The sequence below is a fragment of the Saccoglossus kowalevskii genome, chromosome 19 (genome assembly GCF_978046115.1).
Source record: "Saccoglossus kowalevskii chromosome 19, keSacKowa6.1, whole genome shotgun sequence".
In the NCBI taxonomy this organism is placed as follows: Eukaryota; Metazoa; Hemichordata; class Enteropneusta; family Harrimaniidae; genus Saccoglossus; species Saccoglossus kowalevskii.
The window spans coordinates 27,017,133-27,040,283 of NC_140659.1; the positions used below are offsets into that span (position 1 = coordinate 27,017,133).

General features: G+C 35.7%; 2 protein-coding genes across 3 annotated transcripts; both read right to left on the reverse strand.

Moving 5' to 3' along the window:
* Nucleotides 1-265: 265 nt before the first annotated feature.
* Nucleotides 266-4,694, reverse strand: LOC100369103 (uncharacterized). Its single transcript, XM_002739965.4, has 4 exons — nucleotides 4,558-4,694; nucleotides 3,157-3,764; nucleotides 1,524-1,586; nucleotides 266-911 (listed from the first exon to the last, which is right to left on the reverse strand). Exons 1-4 carry the CDS (start codon nucleotides 4,664-4,666, stop codon nucleotides 729-731), a joined length of 963 nt encoding a protein of 320 aa, XP_002740011.2. The 5' UTR covers nucleotides 4,667-4,694; the 3' UTR covers nucleotides 266-728.
* A 2,141-nt stretch (nucleotides 4,695-6,835) lies between these two features.
* Nucleotides 6,836-22,944, reverse strand: LOC144362079 (serine/arginine-rich splicing factor 7-like). 2 transcript variants are annotated; one of them, XM_085493495.1, is made up of 6 exons: nucleotides 22,763-22,944; nucleotides 17,981-18,058; nucleotides 12,422-12,595; nucleotides 9,282-9,326; nucleotides 9,114-9,187; nucleotides 6,836-8,604 (listed from the first exon to the last, which is right to left on the reverse strand). In XM_085493495.1, exons 1-5 carry the CDS (start codon nucleotides 22,891-22,893, stop codon nucleotides 9,118-9,120), a joined length of 498 nt encoding a protein of 165 aa, XP_085349621.1. In that variant the 5' UTR covers nucleotides 22,894-22,944; the 3' UTR covers nucleotides 6,836-8,604; nucleotides 9,114-9,117. The 2 variants fall into 2 exon arrangements, with proteins under 2 accessions (XP_085349621.1, XP_085349619.1); XM_085493493.1 differs by lacking the exons at nucleotides 6,836-8,604; nucleotides 9,114-9,187; nucleotides 9,282-9,326 and adding an exon at nucleotides 11,765-12,126.
* Nucleotides 22,945-23,151: the final 207 nt, after the last annotated feature.

Below are 23,151 nucleotides of genomic sequence, written 5' to 3' on the forward strand. Positions count from 1 at the left end.
AGAGAGGTCTACATGTAGTACCTATAGATGTAATATCAAAGCAATTGCACTTGCGGTTTTTAACAAGAAGTCGAAAATATCAGTTTTTACCAAAAATGACAAAAATATTCACCAAAATTAGAGAATTAAAGATATCAACATGAAATGAACAAACCTAAGAGAGGTCTACCCAAGGTACATATACACCAAGTATCAAAGCATTTAGGCTTGTAGTTTTCAAGAAGAAGTCGAAAAAGTAAAACATTGACACGGACGACGACGACGGACAATCACTCATATGATAAGCTCCGCTCGACAAAGTCGACAGCGGAGCTAAAAAAGTCAGTAAAAGAGTACAGTATGTGAGAAATGGGTTGAACAATTGCTCGAAAACATAATGGCAAGTCTTTTAAATGACAAAAATTAACCACCACCATATGTACTGATATCAATACCAACAATTGGTTCAGGCGTGCCTTAGAAGTGGTTGATGACATGTTAAAATGTTGATGACACAAATCAACATGCATACATTTTAAAGCGGGTCATTGTTTACAAACAAGCGTCTACTCATGAGCCTTTGCGTTTTTAGCATGCGTTGTTAACATCGCTTGGGATTCTATTCCTGCACATGCACAGGTGACAACCCTCTCGCTTTAAATTATGATTTGTATATGTGTAAAATTGCTCTGCTTTACATTGTCGTCTATGATGAATATAATTGTAGTATAAGCCCTAATCTTGTTAGTTTAGTTCAATATATCTAGCATGGAATGAACCATAATGAAGGAAAATAAATACACTGCCAAGTCTGTTGAAATGTTTGAAATGTAATAAACTGCTATGGAAATCTTCTCTAATGTTTTCTGCTGAAATCCACAAAGCATCAGAGCCATAGTCACCAAACCAGATGAAGGGATGAGTGATTTGTCCTGAAATATAACAAGAATTGTAATAATACATCTAAGTACTGAAAACACTAGGAAAATATGTTCTGCATTTGCATTCATTCGAAATAGGTTAACAAATTTGAAATTTCTCATAACAAGATTTAATATGTTTCAAATTTGCACACTATCCTTTGTTTACATTACACTTGACAATGGTAACAAAGAAAACGAAAATAGGATAGGTACATCTCTTATTTAACATATTATTTATATTTAAATATCAGGTTACTGGTAACACACTATTTTCTTTATATTTGGCCTTAAACTTTGTTTTACATGTGGTTGTTTGGAAACTAGGTTAGGAAAATTTTTTTTTTTTTGAAAATGCACAATACTTTTTTTTCACATACATCTAACCAAAATTGTTCATTATTACAGAATACTGCATACTTTGTGATATTCTTATAATATTCCTATAAAATAACAAGTATTTAGCCCGACTTAAATCAGATAAATATTAAATTCAATCAAATTGTACTGTAGATCAGTTGTGACCAACCAAAATGAATGAATTGATGACTCATAAGTATCGCTATTACACTACAAGAGCGGAAATATTGTATGTATTCTGCTATATGCTAAACTGGACGTTACCTGGCACATGACATGAATAGTCAGAGCAGCTGCTTCCACAGTAAAAAATGGCATCAATACATACTGTAAGGGAAAAGACAGACAGACAAAATTAAACAAAATTAAATCAAGAATTAAAGTAGAAATAAAAGACACAGTAATTTTGCTTTCAAATATAAATGTAAACAATTAATTTACTTGTTCTGAAGAAGATGTGTGTACATAAATGAAACAAGAATTGAGAATGCACAGTCCCCTTTCTGTATCAAAATATTGTCCCTCACTAGTAGCCATTCACAATTATGAGATTATTTGCTACTATAGTGATGCATTCTGTTCTTGCCGAAAATATTTGGTTTACTAGGTGAAAACTGTGTAACCGAATAAATGCCAGCATTATACTGAGTTCAAACAAATAATGTGAGCTTTATTAAAGAAACATATGTTAAAAATGACAAGTTTTAACCACTGTATGCAAAACTCCTGAAAATTTGATTAAACTGCGAAACAAGAAAGTTTGCAATGCACATTTTATTTCTTAATATATGTTTAGCAATCAATCAAATATCAATTCATTGAATTTGATCAAATCACAAAATAACAAATTGTATTGTACTATATATGGAGACAGTACTTCTGTGCAAACTTTAATCAGAATCAGACGATGTATTAGTCAGGAACCAGCACAAACATGAATAAAAACAAAACGGTTGCCAGTCAGCCATTTTTGTTTGAATCTCAAAAACAAGTTGACATGTTACTGTAACCTAATATGCAAGATCATGTTACAAAGTTTGAATGAGGACATGTTTAAAGACTGCGATTTAACAACACATGTACAAAGGAAGCAGTAAAACAAAAGATTGGGGAGGGAGGGGGTCAAATTCACGTAATCCTCAATTTTAATGATGATGATGATTTCATAGTTATAATTTTTTTTTCAAAAATCCAGATATAAATTGTATACAATTGTAAACAATTAAAAATATTAATATTAATTCTGGCAATATATCTCATTTTAATTACCGGTATTAGTAACTAAATGTGTTTCATTGTATACAGTAAATATTGTTTATTTAAAAATATATAACTACATCATATTAATTAGTATGCAAATTAATATGCAAATTAGTCACAAACCTGAGACAATTTTCTAGGGAGAACAATGCACCTGTAACCCAATATGCAAAATCATGATACAAAGTTTGAATGAAATCGACCTGCCCATATTCAAGATCATTGAGCCAATGATAGGTCCAAAATGACCACCAGATGGCCATATTTGATCAAATTGTCATAAAAATTGATGTGCAAATATAAGTAATCATACATTATCTTTATGTTAAGTTTGAACGAGTTTGGTCACAGCATATCTGAGAAATGGCTCCAGATGGACAGACAGACTTCGCCCAAAACAGGTATTAACAACAAATATGTACAAAGTTACATTGAAATCTAATGACTGAAGATACCTGACACACATACTGCAAAGACTCTCGAAACTGTGGTCAAATACAAAAATGGTCATAGCAGTTATATTTAGTCTAATTATGCATAAATTATTAAAAAAGGATGACCCAATCTTGTAATTTCCTCATACATGTACAATTACATATTTACATAGTAACCATACAAATGAAATCTCCTGGCTTACCTTGATGTTGATGACATTGACTGCTAGGATGAGCCGTACAACTATGCCTACTATGAGAGCCATTAGCTCTCTAACATACGATTTCTGTGGTTTTTGTTTGGTCTTTTGTAGAGGTGTAATCAGAGGCGTACTGGGAGTGTCAAGTTCTGTCCTCAAATGAGTATGAAGAGATTCGTTGATGACATCACCATTACAGTTTATGATGTCACTACTGCCACTTCTCTCTGAAGTGACCTCATCTTGCAGAAGCTTTGTCACATTTTCATCATCGCAATTTTCTTTTGTTTCCGAATTTGCAACTAATTCTGCCTTCCGACCACAACAATTTTTTTTTGCTTTCTCATCAGACTCTTCCCTCTTCTGTAATGTTGTTTCCAAAGTACCTTTTTCATCTTCATCAGTTTCAACGCTGGTTGCTTGGATATTGCTGAATAAGGATTTCTCCTCGGGTTCACTTACACAGCTGAGTATTGAATCAAGTTGGGTGGTGCTATTAAACACAGCGTAATCAGAATTGTCCACAACAGCATTGTTTTTATTGTCTACATCAACAAATTGTTCTCTTTCCTTGTCAACCACAATTACTTCTTTAGCCTCTGGTTCAACATCTATAAAATAAAGTTACAATTATTTTTTAACTCAGTCTTTATTTTTTTTTTTCTAATTATTGTATTTGTTATTACTGTATTGTATTGTATTGTATTTAGAATTGTCCTAGTCTTGTAATACTTTTTATTTACCATACTGAACCCGCTGATGGTTCGGTAGTGTAATAAAGTTATTATTATTATTTTTAATATATTTTTAGCCTAAATTGCCTTTGGGAAATGTCTTGAGAGTAAAGTAACATACCGTACTGGTCCACCTCAGCGCCCACCAACCACTATTGGTTCACATTGGCTAATCCATGGGCCCATCCCTTGCTCCAAATTTGCCTGTATCTTGTCTTTGAGCAGTGTTTGATTTCTCCGATTGCCAGTAATCAAATTTGTATAATACAGTATGAATATCGTTAGCGAGTTTGCAAATTGGATGCCTCAATACTTCTGAGACTTGCTGTAAATGACCCAAATATCGACGTTTTTATCTATTTTTAACGCAAACATAGTTCGGCGACCATTTGTCTTCAAGTGTGAACAAAATGAACGTGGCCGAACGTTGACGAAAGTTAGTTTTACCATGGTTTTACGCAACGAAACGACGTTTTGTTTATAAATATGTCGCCACTTTGTTGTTGCATAGCCATTCACATAGTGTCGAATTCCCGGTCTATACGACTTTTCGGTACTGTGGGGCCGAATTATCAGCGGAAGTACTACAGGACTGTACTCAAGGCTAATTGTCATGTAGTTCCGTCTATATCACAATCGTGAACATGAAATTAAAGGTTGGAGTCAGTACCTGGTTTCAGTTTGTTGAGGTCCAACACCTTCTTTAATCGACCTTCAGAATTCATCAAAATCCGTCTTCTCCTCGCCTCACGTCTCCGAGTTGCTGCGTCGTCCGCCATTTTAAATCATACTGCCCTCCCACAGTTTTATGATAAAATCTTTCTTCTTTATTAGGGGTGGACCATTAGAAACTCTGGGCGGGGCGATGGCAGAACTGTGCAAAATATTTGTCCTTCACTTGGTTTTTAATGTTATTTCAAAAATTGGTGCATTGGCTCATATCATGGTCAATAAATACGGTGTTCAAAAATTACTTGACGAAAGAATGGCAATGAGCAAAATGTTTTTACAGAAAATCCAAAATGGAAACTGATCCACACAACTGATCAAAATTAGGGCTAATCTGCACTGGCTCGGAAGGTTGTAAATGATTAGCTAGTTTGAATTTGCATAACAATACTGACAATGAACGTGCATTCAACGCCACAAGTTTTTTTGTTTTTTTAGCCAATCAGAATTCATCTTCCGAGCCAGTGCAGATCAGCCGCAAAATTATTTTGTGGCTTGTTAAGGCCATTCACTGTTTTTAAAATTTCTCACATTTTCCCCCTGTATTTTTCGGCTTCATTTCGAATTTCTGATAATATTTGCACCACGGTGAGAATATTTAAACCGCGGTGCAAATAATTTTCTCTGAGGTGTAAATGGTGTTAAAGTGAAAATGTTGGAAATTTGACATTATGCAGAAAATTATTCTCACCGGGGTTAAATTATTTCCACCGCAGTGTAAATATTTCCATTGTGAAAAAAAATTATTCTCACCGCTGTGTAAATTAAAGTGAAATTGTCAGAAATGAAGCCGAAAAATACAGGTAAAAATGAGAAATTCGAAAACCAGTGAATGGCCCTGACAAGCCACCGTATTTTTGCCAGAAATCCAAAAAGCAACCAAACCATATGATTGATAAAAATTATTTTATTTTTCCTGTGAAAAACTTGGGCCATAGATACTACAATCACAACATCACGTCAATTAGTATAACCATAAAGAGCTTTGCATACAGTAATGCATTTTATATGCATGTACAAATGCTTAAAGCGGTAGGGTGTCATGTGCGTGAATTGAGTCCCAAGCGATGATAACACACACCAAGAACGCAAAGGCTCGTGAGTAGGTGCTTGTTTGTAAACAATGACACGCTATGAGGCATGTGTATGTGACAACTCCCCCACTTTAATACTAAATTCCATGCTACAACAAAAAAAACCAGAATGTCTAGACCCCCAGAAGGATTTTACAATGGCCACTTTGTTTAAATTCAGGCCAGAAAAAGCTTGGCATTACCTAAAAATAGCCTTGTATTCTTGATTACTGTAAAATACTTGCTTGCAACAAATTTTTGCTCAAGGAATGATTTAGAGAAAATCCAGCAAATATACCTTTTTTCTATATTTTAGATTCAACTAGCCAAAAATCAGTGAAAATAAATTCTATACAAAACACCCACAAAATCTTTACAGTATTCCACTCTTGTGGCCGTGCAATCAATTGTTCTGGTCATTGGTTTATTTCAGTAAATCTATCTCTTTGTCTTTAATCTAATTGTAAACAGGCAAAGTGTAATTTCTACAGCTGCACTAATAGGGCAAGTGTAATTGCTACAGATAACTGACATATTTTGCAAATCGACATTGTTGCAACTACGTAACTGTAGCATATTTTGTAAACCGCTATTGTAAATATGACCTTGCATGTTGGCCAGGAGTGAGCAGCTTTAGTTGCAGAGCAACGTCTCGGGTGTGAACCCACATCAACCACGGCAGTAAGAGCCTCTAATGAGTTATGGGATTTCCTATCTCAAAAAAGTGTGCATTAGAAAGCACATGAATTATTCATGAGTGAATGAAAAGGCGTACAATACCTCTTTCGAATTTATTTAAATTACACACGTTCAGCACTGCAACTGATTACCAAATTATTCAATTTTGTAGTTTCCTTCATGGTACAAGTCATTAATCTGCCTAGTGAGTTTACAATATGCTGACAAAAACTATGGCATTTACAGTTGTAAACACACTCAAACTCGAACATTTAACTAAACATATGTCAACTCATACTAAGAATATTGTTGAAAGTTGTAATTATTTTTTTAACACATCTTCAAATTTTTTTTATTTCTGGGCAAGTCCAATGTCGTATCTGATCTTCAATTGAATTTGAGGGTAAATTGCCCATCATGCTTTTTGTACAACCAGGGCAGGTACATGTATAAAGACACACAGACTAATCAAATGTAAAACAATTTATTTGTAAAGTAGACAACTGAAATAAATTGTGAATGTACAAATAAAAGTGCATTAAAAATACCTTTCCATAAAACTAGTAGCCTGTAGACAATGTAAGTAGCATATCTGTAACATATCTGCAACAATAGAAACATTGCCCTGAAAATCTCTCCCAAAAAACAAATAGGAAACAATGTTGTTTTTTTTTCACATCAGGAATAAAAATATTTAAATGCAGGAGCTGATTTTTTTTTTTTCAATAGTTGCACATTTTTAAATCCATGAAATACTGAGCTTTGTGGTACCAAATGAACACACAGTACAGACAGCTGGAAAATGAATTATTATTATAATACATGTATATGCTACGTGACATATGACTAGTGCTTCTTCATTTGGCACCACAAACATATTTTCGGCCCATATACCATATGTATTAAAAATATTAAAGAAAAATTGGCGAAAAAAGCAGATCATGCATTTTTAGGTCTAAATATTATTTGCAGTAAAACTAAAAATGAACAGAAAACAAACCTCCCATCTTTGCTATGCCAGTAGTGTTAATATATTTAATTTACTGGTATACCACGTACTATGTAGAGCTTATTTATATTCGCTGGGTTTTATTTTCGCTGATAACGAAACGTACTAAACTAAAACCCAGAGAATCTGTAAATTCAACACTAGAATGTATTGTGTACTTCATAAACCAGTGAATTAAAAACTAGTAAATATATCTGCAACATAAAATCTGCATAAAACACACAGTAAATACTCCTGCAGTAGATAAACAGTGAATAAAAAATAAACAGAAACCTCTGAAACTATTATTATACTAAAACCCCAATTTAACTGAATGTTGCCAATATTTAATGATTATCTGCAAAATGTAATTCAATTTAGGATGAAAATCGTAACATAGAATAAGTACCAGAAATGTGATCTCCATGACTATCTTAATACAAAATGTAAAATAGTGTATATTCATACTAGATTTGCTACAGCAAATAAAGTCCTTCAAATGTATTTTCTTGTCGATTATCTCCCTCAATCTGTTACTTGTTTCATGTTCCTTTTATTTGTATATCACTTAAATCATCTCTGCTAAGTTTCTGAAGGGTAACTGTGGAAGTTTGATAGCATGAAGTCTATCTACCGTATTTGTCCTATTACTGTAGTATTGTATGCACTTGTGTAAATTACAGAGGTGTGTGTTTGGTCAAAATAAATCATATTTTAATGACCCCGGATACAATACAAGGAACTGTTGGTTCACATACACTTTTATTAGAGAGGCGTTTCTAATAGAGTAAATATGGTACACTAAGTCAATATACAATGCCATCTGAAACTAATGCACCATTGATCTTCAGTGTCCTTGAATATTTTTTAAAGTTAGAAAAGTAAAACTGAATCATATAGAGTGGTCACCTGCGTAGGAAAAACTGATAAGACTGAGTCTGTCAACAGATGCAGACCTCGATCCATATGTAAAATTCAGAACATCAGTGTTTCATCAATATATAGGAAATCTCTGCTATACAGACATAGCATGGTAATCCAAAACATGTACATCTCATACATGTACATAGTTTAGACACCAACAAGGCTAACATACTAGCATGTCCAACAGTAAAGAGATTAACTTGGATATATATCACATACAACAGAAAAACTAAAATGAAAAAAAAACAAGAATATATTCAGTCTTGTACGTTGTTTTGTTGCAGGGGTGACTATGAAGTATGACCATCACATCCTTGGCTATTCCCTGCAAATAAACATAGAAAAACTATTAAAATTGCTTGTTTAGAAAATTCTCAGGAATTCAGCTAGCATTTTGGGAAATGATGCAAATTGAATGATAGTGGTATGACATGGTATGAAATGAGACAAGTCATGACACCAATTGTATGATAGTGGTATGGTTACAGCTCAGAGAGCTAGATTTAAAAAAAAAAAAAATCAGTCTTGGCATAAATTGAAAGCAAAACAAATTTTATTCAGCACCGTAATATTTCAAGCACAATGTTTATTGTGGCTAGCATGAATGGGAAACAAAATGAGCTGTTATCACCTTAAAAAATGATAAATTATTCTTCAATGCTCAGTTTATCTTTTAAAAACTGCTAATTAAAAAAATCATGTGATGCCAGTTTTAGAACCATGTTAGACCTTTCACTTTTGAAGTGATGTATTTTTGAAAAAAACAAAAACGGTGAAAAACATGAAAAAATGGTCAAAATAATATATAAATTCCATGAAATGTACCATACGTACCAGCTTATCTGTGTCTTGGTGACAATGAACGACTTCGGGCATAAGGAGATCTTGAGCGAGATCGGCTACGGCTCCTGTGATAAACATACAATAAGCAAAATCTGTCAACACTATGATTCGATGATGTGTTTTGATTAAATTTTAATAAGCAATCAAAACCACACTGACCTGCTACGCGAGTAATACCGGCTGCTGCGTTCACGAGATCGGGACCTGGAAAATGCAAAAAAATATCCAAAACTAAACTTTGCAGAAATAAATGTATCCAAATACCACCTACCATAAACTAGCATCATCGTAGAGTGAATTGCTACACAGATATCTGCATTCTGAGATGACGTAGATTTGTTTGAGTTTTGGAACAACAACAGTATGATTCAATGATAGGATGTATGCAAATTACTGGAATTATTTGTGAAACGTTCACTGCACCCTTGTTCACATTCCTGCGAACTACAGTATTTAAAACGGAAAATCTTAGTGAATCTTCACGCATCGTTACACAATTCAAAAGTATAAAAAAAAAAAAATTAAATGAAAAAATCAAAGGGGAAACTACCACCAACTTAAACCATGTCGAAAATAACATTTGAATAATATGGATGCTATTTCCTGCCATAAAAAATTGTCACGTATATATAAGAAATTATGCTATAGTTCCAAAACATCAATAAACATAACAGTGCCATCTCAAAATACAACTTTTTAGTCATGCAATGTGTATACGCAGTCTGCTTACTTAATTCTCATCAACCTGATATCAGTATGAATTAAATGCAGGGTAGCAAAATTCCAAATTCCAAGACAACTACAAAATGTACATTTTGTATCTTGTACTTCTTACAGCAATTCCAGGCACTGATTTGACGCCAAAGTAGTGCTAGATGTTGATAACTTACTACAATAGGTTACACACTTTGTTTTCACATTTACAGAAGTTGTTACAAATAATGCAGACAGCATGTCTGCAATTTGAAGCGCACCGGAAGAAAACTCCGCCCATAAAAGTGGCAGTACATTAGTTTTGAATTTCTCTTCCAATAAACGATCAAGGCTCTCAACTTAGTTTTGTACGTCAATTTGCGTCACATGTTAATTCAGTGAGAGGGTGCATACAGTGGTGGCACTGTAAAGAACGTTACTTTACAGAACCAGCTGACCGACTGATCATGACAGAATTATTGATCAAAGCGCATTCATTATTCCTACTACGGAAATATCCGTATCACGTCGATGCATATAACTGAAAGCTGCCTGCAACAAATGTCCTATAAAGACTTCATCCAGTATATCAATAATGAAATTGAATACATAAGTAGAATGGGTGTTATTCGATTATTAATTCTCGACGATGAGAACCAAAAGGTTGATGTGCCACCAAATAATCGCTTTGAAAAGCTTATCACTCAGGCTGGCAATACACGATCACACATCAAGGGAGGGTTGTCACCGTACACAAGTAGTTTTTGTCGAATTTCCCGCCCGTAAATGCTTTATAATATTCGACATGTTGTCAGTTTCTTGGCAGGATACTCTCGGTGGTAACAAACCGTTTGACGATATTATAAGTGCCTGCTTTGAAACACCATTTCGATCTCCAATCTCAGCAAATGACAGTCCATGAAAATACAAATCGACAACTCTTGTTCTCACTTCAACTGTTTTTTTGACTCCTTGCTTCTCCATCGTGGTGCTTAAACAACTTGGACAAATGCCGATTTGTAGACACGCAATCTACACGATGACTGCCCAAAAGTGAATGAAAGACAGACACGCCTCAAAGTCTAGCTGTACCTGGCTTTGTAGCAAAAATAGAAAACATTGTAGGCAATATCTGTCAATTATTCCTCTGATTTGCAGTCGATGTTTATATTTCTAGTTACAACTTCAGTAAATGTGAAAACAAAATGTGTAACCTACTGTAGTAAGTTATCAACATCTAGAACTACTTCAGCGTCAAATCAGTGCCTGGAATTGTGTAAGTTATACAGAAATTTGCAACTAGGCCAAAATGGTGAAACTTCTTTTGTCAAACAGAATTATTTAAATCAAATAAAAAAAATTGAAAACTTGTCACATTCTATTACAAATTATGAAACACTTTTATGACTACTTCACTTTAGCCTTATACAAGACGTGCAATGTTTGAAAACAAATATTATAAACAATATTCTCATCACATGACAAAGATTTTATAGAAAATGGTTTTCAAAATCCATGAGACCCTGCACTTAACATAAAGATCACTACAGAAAAAAAACAGAAAACAAAATTATGTAGATGTGATAGCCAATAATCCACAAGTAAAAGCCTCTTAATACTCTTGGCAAATAGTCAGTTTATAGTGAGATTTTGATTTGCACACACACTGCTGAGGCAGTTTTTTTCTCACTTTTTTTTTGGATTTCAGCTGGCATGTGTTACCGGGGTAAGACATCATTTTGATTCTACTTTATGGACGATGGGGATTTTCTCATTGAATAAACCAGAAGCATGATTTTCTCAGAATAGCAAGATAATATGAGAATTAACAGCCATCTACAGTTTAGACCAAAGACTATCACAACACATATACAAAGTAAACTTGCCGGGGACCCTTTCGACAGAATTGATATAAAAAAAATGAGTTGCATTGTTTATTTACCTACTGCATTGGTAGACATGTTTTTATGGATTGTGTATACATGACATTATGACCAGAGGTACAACAACACTGGGTTGAGTAAGTCAAGTAGGTGAACTATTCTGGTTGGGTGGGTCAGCACCTTGCTGTCTGTGCACTACGATTCAGAGCGGGTAAATGCACTTTCTAACTGGGGCTATCCTGCTTGTGATCGTTTGGTCGAAGAAACTCGTTATGATGCCAGCCATTTCTTTGGTTTTGTACAAGGCATGCTGCTGAATTGGTGATTCACTGACAGCGGCAAATATCAGCCACTCTAGTTCTATACCGAAGATTTCAAATAGGTTTGGGTCAGTATGGTTTGGTTTTCGAATAACATTTTCCGTTTCCCTGAATAACAAGCAGTTATTGCACAAAAAATGAAAAAAAAATTAATAACATGAAAGAAAGAAATGTTAATAATGCCCGGCAACAGCAGAACATTTCAGCATAAATTACAATTTCTATATCTCAAGATCTCTTTAACTCAAATATTATACTAACACAACAAAATCGAGACAAACTTCTACAACACACAATACACATCTTCTTTTTTCCACATCAGCTATCATAAGTTAATAATTCAAGAATTCAACACAGAAATGCATGATTATCGAAACAAATAAAAGTAAAGACACACATGTACCTGCTATGACGTCCATAACGACGTTCTTTTTCACAATCTCTAGCGAAATGTCCTCGTTCACCGCATGTATAGCATCTCATACTTGGATCCCATTTACTTGGTGGGGGAGGTCTTCTGCTTCTGGTCGGCTGCGGACGAGCATGTTCCACTCTTACACGCCTTCCACAAACAGTTCTAAAAGCAGAAAATGCAGGTTGATATCATCACACTGTAACCCGAACAATGGAAAAGATGAAGCCAAAAAGGCAGTTAAATTTGTCTTGTTGCATCATATTTAATGTGGGTCTCATATGACATGTAATGCATGTACCGTAAAAACTCGATTAATTCGCGGTAGTAAAAATAATTATTTTTTCAAGTGCGCGAATTAAGAGCGTAAAAACGGAAATTATTGGTTTTTGGTGCGCGAATTAAAAGAGTACTTTTAGATCAATTCAAAAAGGAGCTGTTTTCATAAATTTATTAGTGATTTGTTTTGTTTTCCAATGAACACGATTACAGGACGTTGTTTTAGTGCCTCTGAGACTCGTGGCTAGTGACATTCATGGCGTATAGTCGAGCAGAGAACACGCACTGCGTCAAGGAGCACGCACCATGTTACACTTGAAATGGAACAGTGAAATGGCAAAGGTCACTCTGTACACAAACAAACAAACAAACAATGAACACGTGGCTACAAAGTAGCCGTCTGGCTGCACTGCCTTTTTTTATTTTTCTAGGCAGTACCGTCAGACACAAATTATTAATTGTTCGACAGGTCGTCGGCAGGGAAGCCGTCAAACCAATCACCATCTTCGTCGTCGTCGTTTAAAAGCAGATCGGCAATGAGTTCTGCTATTTCAGTGTTGCTTCGGATAAGGTGGTCTTCTGCCCTGTTGATTGCATTTTTGTAGCCATGTGTTCATTGTTTACGTGATTGTTTTTTTTGTCAAGCACTTTCATCTACCGGATTCGGCTGATACTGGCCCTGGGGGATCTTATGGAGGATTCGATTTTTTTTTAGAAAAATGTGGACCAAAAGATCGCCCGGGCGATGTTATGGCAGATATTACGAAGCCCATCTTGTCTGGAAAAATAACCCTGCGTTGATAAAAATGGTCTCAGAAAATGTTTAGAAAAAATAATGTTTCGCGTTGAAAGTAATTCAAAGTGTTTTAATACATTAGTCGCATTATACAGTACGTGAACAAGAACATGCACTGAGAAGGAAAAGCAAGCCAAAGTCGAAACGGGGTACATCATGGACATGGCACAACACACGCTGCCACAACTGAGTGATCAGCGACATCATTTTGGGACGCAATTGAACTTCAAGTACTTCTTTGCGAAACTTGCAGCGCGGCGATGCTGACATCAAGTGTGTGTTAACCGAAGTTTGACCTCAAGTCACGCACTGAACTGGCGCGTTACCTTAGCAACGTTTTTCTTTCGTGCCCTGCTCGTCAATCTAGTAAAATTGTTATTATATCCGACCATGGATACGTCCATGATCCTACGGTACTGTAATTACACAACTTGTATGCAACTCTGTACTGGCTTTGAATATATCAACGTCGTTTACTTAGTGCACTGCTTTTCTAATTACGCAAATTTGTTTACAATATTGTACCGGCTCTGAATATTTCAACTTCGTAATGTATTGCGTTCCTGATAATTAGTTGTTTTTTTTTACTATTGTTAGGGCACTGACCCAGGGTATTGGGTCTGTGAATATTTCAATATCACCGACTTGATAATGCATTGCATTCGTAATAAATATGCAAACATAAACATACCATACACGTACATAAATTTTACTATAATATAATAAACTCTGGGTAGCCCACTTCGATCGCATTATTCACGTACATTTCGACTGAACACTAATAACCACACGTTTGAATTACGTGCAGCATTGGGCAATGACCTCCAGAGTTCATGCACTGATATTTAAATTATATATAATCTTTCAACTCTCACAAATACCATGAACGCGAAGAGTTAACTGGGGGTTAAATGAAAGGGAACGTCTTTTTTGGACAAAAACACGTCAGTACAAGATTATGTGTGCAAGGTTAGATTTATAGAACGTACATAACCGCTTAACTCTGTTTTTACCGAATCCGGTATAATGAAAATGTGACACGAGGTCAATCACCCGACCAATCAAAAACGTCAATTTACGCACCATGGGGCGGTTCACTTAAACGACGTCATAGAATAAAATCACTTTCCAAAATGGCGGACACATGGTCAATGCAACCCTGTCGACCAGCGACATCATGGAAATTCGTAATCGATGTGCTGACTGACCGATGGACATCTGTAGTGTCGTGGGGGAATAATTTTTTTCAGGTCAAATCTTGATCGAACCTAAACTGCTTGCTAACTGAAAGGCTGTGATGACGGAGATCATCTGCGATTGCGGCGACACCAAGTACTGATAACATAAAAACAAAATGTATATGTTTAATGTCTTCATGCAATATATTCTGAGTTATCCACTTTATTCTGGACCGCGAATTAATAGGATACAATTTTAAACATGTTTTTGAACGCTGCGAATTAAAAGGATACATTAGCGTTCGAAAATAAAATGGGTGCGCGAATTAATAGAGACCGCGAATTAATCAAGTTTTTACGGTACATGTAAAATACATTATTTTTATACATGGATTCATACGCAAACTGCACAACGCTATACTGGTGTTCACTCATAATCATTCGCTATGTTTTTCCAATGAATATCTCATTGCATTTGATTCTGTAAATCTAGTGGTTGTCAATACAGGTTGTACTTTTATAAAGATACATTGTACATGTATATACAGTACTGCATGTTTTTGTCCACAAATTTGTATCATTTATCAGACCTTTTCTTTTAAAGTATAGATGCAGGTTCGTGGACACTTTTTTTTGCTTTTTCTTACCCAGACAGACTTAGATAGCGTTAAAATTTCGGAGCTTTGTCTGTGGTAAAACACACTCAAAAAAACAAATTTAAACAAGTCATTGTCAATGACACGTCCCCGTTCCGTTCATATTTGAGTGACATATACATTCAAAGCAGATCATGACCGAAATGCACCTGCATATGTACAACACATTGTACTAAATCTGAACAAAATCCATGCATGCATGACTGAGATCCGGTTCTGGAATTGTGAAAATACGTGATTTTAATGCATTTTCGGCCTTAAAATGGCCATCATTCAGCTATTGCTAAGCGGATCATGAAACAAATGCACATATCTATTTGTGACATGATGCACCATGTGTGTGTGAAGTTTGAACTTGATCAATCCAGACATGTCTCGGATACGGATCCAGAACTGAATTCTTTAAAACAAAATGGCCGCCAGTCGGCCATTTCGAACTTGATCTGAAAAAAAAAATGACGTGCATCAAGGTCCTATTATGTTTAATGTATGTACCAAATTTGAATGAAATCCGTCCATGCATAACTGAGATCTGGGTCCGGAATGGTGAAAATGTGCGATTTCAATGCATTTTCGGCCTTAAAGCGGCCGCCATTTGGCTATCGTTAATGGGATCATGAAACAAATGCACATACATATTTGTGACATGATGTACCTTGTGTGTGTGAAGTTTAAACTTGATCAATCCAGACATGTCTCGGATACGGATCCAGAACTGAATTCTTTAAAACAAAATGGCCGCCAGTCGGCCATTTCGAACTTGATCTGAAAAAAAAAATGACGTGCATCAAGGTCCTATTATGTTTAATGTATGTACCAAATTTGAATGAAATCCGTCCATGCATAACTGAGATCTGGGTCCGGAATGGTGAAAATGTGCGATTTCAATGCATTTTCGGCCTTAAAGCGGCCGCCATTTGGCTATCGTTAATGGGATCATGAAACAAATGCACATACATATTTGTGACATGATGTACCTTGTGTGTGTGAAGTTTGAACTTGATCAATCCAGACATGTCTCTGATACGGATCCAGAACTGAATTCTTTAAAACAAAATGGCCGCCAGTCGGCCATTTCGAACTTGATCCGGAAAAAAAAATGACGTGCATCAAGGTCCTATTATGTTTAATGTATGTACCAAATTTGAACGAAATCCGTCCATGCATAACTGAGATCCGGGTCCGGAATGGTGAAAATGTGCCATTTTGATGCATTTTCGGCCTTAAAATGGCCGCTATTCGGCTATCGTTAATCGGATCATGAAAAAAATGCATGTGCATATGTCCCATATAATGTGTGATGTATGAGTGAAGTTTGAACATAATCGGTCCATGCATGTTCGAGATACAGGTGATCACGGACGCACGGACGGACGCACACAGGGCAAAACATAAGTCCCCGTTTTCGGACTCCGTCCGAACGGGGACTAAATATAGGGAACTGAGGCATGCGTATGTGATTAGCAGTCCAGTAAGTTTGTTTACGTTGCTCTTCAATTGACAAGTCACTGTTGATGATATATGCAAATGAGTTGCTGGCCTCAGTGCGGTGCAGCGGTGTGTGACTTCCTGTTCTGGCTCTGTTTACTTACCTCAAGTGCGATCAACTAGCCTTGCAAAGTACAAAGACAGACAAAACATAGACGCTTCCAGCATGCCAAGCGGAATGAAAACCCAATAGTGCAATTTAATTTTCACGTAAAACAAGGTAACAATTTCATTTGTTCTCTTGGTACATGTACATTAATTTCAAGCTTTTTTGCATTGTGGACGAAAGTAAAAAAATGCATTTTTTCTCCAAAGATATTTCAACACTGAAGTAAATAATTTTTGTTTCGCTCAACGATCAACGTGCTGATAGCATTGTGATGCAATGGTCAAACACCACTGTGGTTGCTTTCATCGTTTAATTAACTTTTCAGTGTCAAAATATACAACGTAAATTCCTCGGTTATTTGAAAATAAAAATAATAATCTATAATTATCAGTCAACAGATTTAGTTTCTTTTTTTTTAAACTTTTGAAAAAACGTTGACATTTTTAAACCCAGATTTTTAAAATAATTCAGAACAACAAAAAGAATGCCTTCATTAAAGGCCCAATTCACTTGCCCCGGGCAAGTGTGAATTGGAGGTGTGGCTATGCTAATGAGTGGTGTTAATCACTTGCATAGCCTATGACACATCCTGTTTCAGCGGTCCAGCATCACGTGACTTTGATTGACAGTAGTAATTATTCAAGATTAGTCGCGCGTCCCTTTCCCCTTTTACTTTTATCTGCCAAAATCTCAGCTCGTACACTATTTATTGTCATAAATACTACACACAGTCACAGCTGTGATATTCATAGTCACATGCATCCACTTTGGCACGACATAATAGACCTGTAAGTTCGAGAAAACACGTTTCTACCGGAGCTTGGCTGGAGCTGTTTACTACTATCCTATTGTTTAGGAGCGTATTTATAGTATACCTGGACCTTTAACAATGTGCAACTTTTTTCAGTCTATGTCACCAGCCTACCATTTGAAATATGACACAGGCCTCTACCTTAAAGGGTGTCAATGACCTTAGGAATCAACTACAAAGCCATTTGCAGAAAGTAACAGTGATTCGTAGACAGTGTGCATAATGTTCCTTACCTTCCATCTATAGATCTCACACATTTCTCTGCATCTTCTTTGTATTTAAAGACGAGGAAAGCAAAACCCGGAGGGTTCCTGACAAAAAGACAGATTGATAATAAAATTATTTTCTTCTGTTCACAGCAAACATTTTCAACTATGCTCTCTGTGTCATTAGCACATGTGTTATAAATTTAGAATTTTTTAAAAAAAATTAGTAAAAATCTCATGATGAATTCATGCAAATCAGATAATTAATATTTACAACCAAAAAGCAATGTATCTGTGTATCATTGAAATGTGTCATTATGAACAGTTGACGCATGTACTTGAATAACTAAATATTGGCTAATTATAGAGCAAATTAGGTATATTACAGATTCTTACCATATTTAAATAAAGTCTGTGCAATGCATCTACATACCAAGTACCATTGAAATATGTTGAACGGCTACAAATTTACCAATTATGCAAATTAAGTAATTAATATGCACAGATTTTCACTATATTCTACTGGTAATCTGGCCTGTGCATTATCCCAGTGCATCTGTGTACCATTTTTTAAACACATTGAAAGTTTTTTAGGAAATCAGTGACCCCTCACTAAAGTTGCGCCTCAGTAAGTCGCAGATAGTAAGTCACGGGTAGTTTGATGGCTCCCAAAAATTCTCATGCGTTTTGCAGACAGTTTTGAAGTAAAAGAACAATTTTTCGTCGCATTGTGTATTTTATTGGCTGTTAAAGAGCTGAAGGAGACAACTTAACAGTTACTGGCTGCCAATTACTGAGATACAAAAGATGACGGTGGCCTGACTCAAGGTGTCACAACTTACTTCTCGACTAACCCCTTTGATAAAGCTCTATAAAATTTGCAATGAGTTGAATCCATGCGAACATGCACCCTGTGATGTTGATCAATAAAGAATAGTTACTATAAATAAACCCATGTGTGTATATGTGCTTTTTATCCATATACAATGCATTTACACCCCTGTTGACACCTTCATCCAGACCGCTGTCACCCTTTGTATCTCAGTAATCAATAACCCTGTAGATTGGCCTCCTTCTGCTGATCAATCAGCCCTCACAGTCCTGAGAAATTGTATAAACCGGGCTATAAATTTATGACGGAGAGCCTTTCAGGCAGTTGTTATGATTGTAATCAGCCAAAACATATATCGACCAATCTAGCGATTATAAACACCTTTCATGTGGACGAAAAATGAACCTACAGCACTGGAACGTTGTTGAAAGCTTGTTTTTCGCAACAAAACAATGTTTTGTTCATAAATACGTCTAGAACAAGATAGCTGCGTATATTTTCTGTTGATGTTGGAAAATGTCGATTTGATCAACCTTAGTGGAAAATCTTCTGTAATTTTGCTTTCAGTTAAGGTAATTAACTGATTGTTAGACATAATGATCTGCTTATTTTTTTTAGACACAAAGCTGAACGCATCTTAAATCGCTTGATACAGCCATTCCCGGTTATAGGACTTCTCAGGACTGTGGGAGTCGAATGATCAGCGTAAGCATAGACCTTAGAAAGAGAGGGACAGGCAACTACATTATTTCTTTTGTTTTAACCTGGGTTATAATCCTCCAAATAATCTCACAATTCTATTAACGAATAAACAACCATCTGTTTATTTGTACTGTCGGCAGCACTCGTGAAATCCCGCAAAACGCGCGAGTTTCCCTGCGTGACTACTGAAGCGACGGTCATGAATATGCTAATTGTATGTTAATGAGTTTTCCACTTAGTATCACACGTTTCCAAATAGTTTAGAAAATTCAGAATTTCGACTTTTTTTAAAGCAAGTAAACAAATTAAAATACCCAAATTATTTAGTAAACGCAATAATTTGAACAACAGATGTTTTTATTTTGAGAAATCGGGCGAAAATACAGCGATCTAAAACAGACCGGGTCAGCCATTTCCGGTGAAAGCTGCTGACTTTCACGGTTTCAAACAGTTTAGAAAATTCGTAATTTCGACTTTTGTATAGCAAGTTATCAAAATAAAATACCCTAATTACTTCGAAAATGGCATGACTCAAGTAAAAAATGCAATAATTTGAACAACAGATGTTTTATTTTTGAGAAATCGGGTGAAAATAAAGCAATCAAAAAAAGATCGGGTCAGCCATTTTCGTTGTCGGACGATTGTCACACGTTTACAAACAGTTTCGAAAATTCAGAATTTCAAATTTTGTAAAGAAAGTCATTAAATTAAAATACCCTAATTACCGGTACTTCGAAAATTGTACGACTCAAGTAAAAAATGCAATAATTTGAACAACAGATGTTTTATTTTTGACAAGTCGGGCGAAAATACAGCGATCTAAAACAAAACGGGTCAGCCATTTCCGGTGTAAGCTGCTGACTTTCACGGTTTCAAACAGTCTGTCCAGACGGCCTTTCAGACAGTTCGGAAATTTCAGAATTACGATTTTAAAATATAGACTAGCAAAACTAAAATACGCGAGTATCATTGAAAATAGTATGATTTAAGTGAAAATACGATAATGCAAACAACAAGTGTTTTTATTTTCCCGAAAACGGGAGATAATGTGGCAGTCGCAGAATAAGTATTAGTCAACCATTTGTCACCGCACATAAAATCAGCCGAGTAGTTAATTTATACTGATGAAAAAAAACGAATTGTAACTCTACATATAATATGTATCACCTAATAACCAGTACAAAAAAATAGATAAGCACTGAAAGACGTGTTGCAAACTGCGCGGCCGATTGTGAGTGACGGCATACGGCTTCCTTAGCTTGGTCATTTGTTTATGACTGTAGTAACCCACGTTGCACACTGAATGTCGTGAAATCCTTTGTTTTATAATTCAGTTGCCTGTCCCTCTCTTTCTAAGGTCTATGGCGTAAGAAGGCCAACCTACTGGACTGTACTCAAGGCTAAGTAATCAACTGACAGTACAATGTACAGATAGGTGTTTTACAATGTACCTCAAAACTGTCAGCAAAACACAATAAAAATCAGGACTGAGGCGTAACTTAGCGAGGGGTCACTGTATATTAGTTCTGATCAATACTGTGGCAGTAATTTTGTTTTGTACATCTAGCAAGTACATGTAATACATTTTTTTTGTATCATCAAATAATTGGCTGACAATACCAATAGTACCACTGTGTTGCAAGCAACGATGCCCCCCAAATCTGATAACGATCATCCCGGGAAGTAGAACATAAAACAGATAATTGTTATCACAGGTTTTGCACAGGTGAGTGTTTAATTAACATAGGTACTATCGATTGGTGACCATTGGATTGATTTATTTGGATGCCATTTGGCGTTCGCGTTTGTGTTACACAAGTCTATGGCAGGAACCACAGCTCTTTTGTGTTGATAAAAATCCTAATTTCTGAAAATTAATGAACAAATTTAATGACACAAAATATATCAGAAATGACTAAAATACCATCACAAGACAAAAGACAGAAGCAAGAAGAGTTATTGACCCACAGCTATAATACAATTAGCTGCGGTTCCGTAGCTCTTTGGTGCGACCTACAATCGAATTTCGCCCTAACAATTTCATTTGGACGTCTTTTTTTTAAATTTTGTTGTTGTACGTCGAACATAGAGCTACGGGATCTATCACCGTTTAAAAACAGAAATCTGGCATACGTAAATTAAATCGCTTTTGCTTTCGATTACGATGGTGTGACATACCTTTATTATGAATTGATCGCTGGATGAATAACATACACACTTTTGTTTGCAATTTGTGTTTATAAAAAAGCAATAATTTGTGACATTTTACAATTACCGCGGAAACCAAGCAAATTACGAGAAAACGGCAGCCATTGACATCCCACACTCCCTAGCGCAGAATAAATGTAATCTCGTTTGGAGGTCATGAGATACAGTGATGGAAGAATAAAACTCACTCTTCCCGTTATTCTAATTGTTCCAACAAAGCAATCACATACAGTATTTATAATTGTATGATTTTTGTTTAATAATAGAAACTAGTTGCATAAACGCAATTTATCTACTGATTTCGGTCACGTGGTACAAAATTATAGGTCTCGCGTAATTTGCTATAAACTCTGGAATACAAAATGGCGTCTTTCGTCTTGTTATTTTTCTGCGACTCGGTGTACGGTAAATAAAGTCAATTTTTTATGACCACCGTCATCATTTCACAGCGCAAATAGGTTCTGGTCATTGTTTGGAAGTAAATAAACATAGTGAGTACTTTCGAAGGTCTTAAAATGTGATTTTCGCGACGACCAAATTTGGCATGTGGATTTTAACCGGTATTCAGTCGCACAAGGCCCCATAGCCCTATGGGCCGGCCAGAGTCAGTCACGTAAATAATGCGGTCGGCAACATAGGGCTATGATTCCACAGCTATAATACAATATACATTCAAAGATTACTTTCAATCAATGTGATTCAACCTCTGACACACACGTGAGGTTTTTTTCATTTAGCACAAATAGCTGACTACGGGGTAAATGCACATGCAGGGGATCAGTACCCTACGAAAATACAACAAATACAGAGGAACCAAGAGAGCTACAGAACTTAGGCGAGATAATGGCAAGAAAAAATACGAAAGCTCAACGCCGACCGACCTACAAAAAAGAAAAACATAATTATGAAGCCGATGTGAACATACATGTTACTTCCCTGTCCCTGTATACATACTCTGTGTGTCGGGAAGTAGTATCATACGTACATGTACAGGCCATCCCAGCATTACCTACTTTCGTTTCCTCCATGAAGTTTGGGCGATCACAAACGACTATTAGATTACTCACCTTGCTACCCAGACGTTGATCAACGGTCCATAATACTCAAACTCTTTCTCTAGCTCATATTTACCAACTCTTGGCCCTAAATCGCCAACGAATATTCTGTAACCCCCATAAGTTCTGTCTAATTCTGCCATTTCAGACGTTACACAAACAGTAAAGATGGCGGCCTAAGAAACAACGATCGCCCATAATGTACCCCTAGCGTAATGATAATAAAAAGATTTTTTTTATTTTTCCACCAACATCTTAAATATATATTATCAAATAATAAAACAGATTTTAATTACTAAAATTATTATTATATTCAGAAATAAAACTTTTTGTTATTTATGTTGTTCATATGTGAAACTGAAAACAAAATTAAAACTTCCCAACGGGTTAGGTGGTCTGTT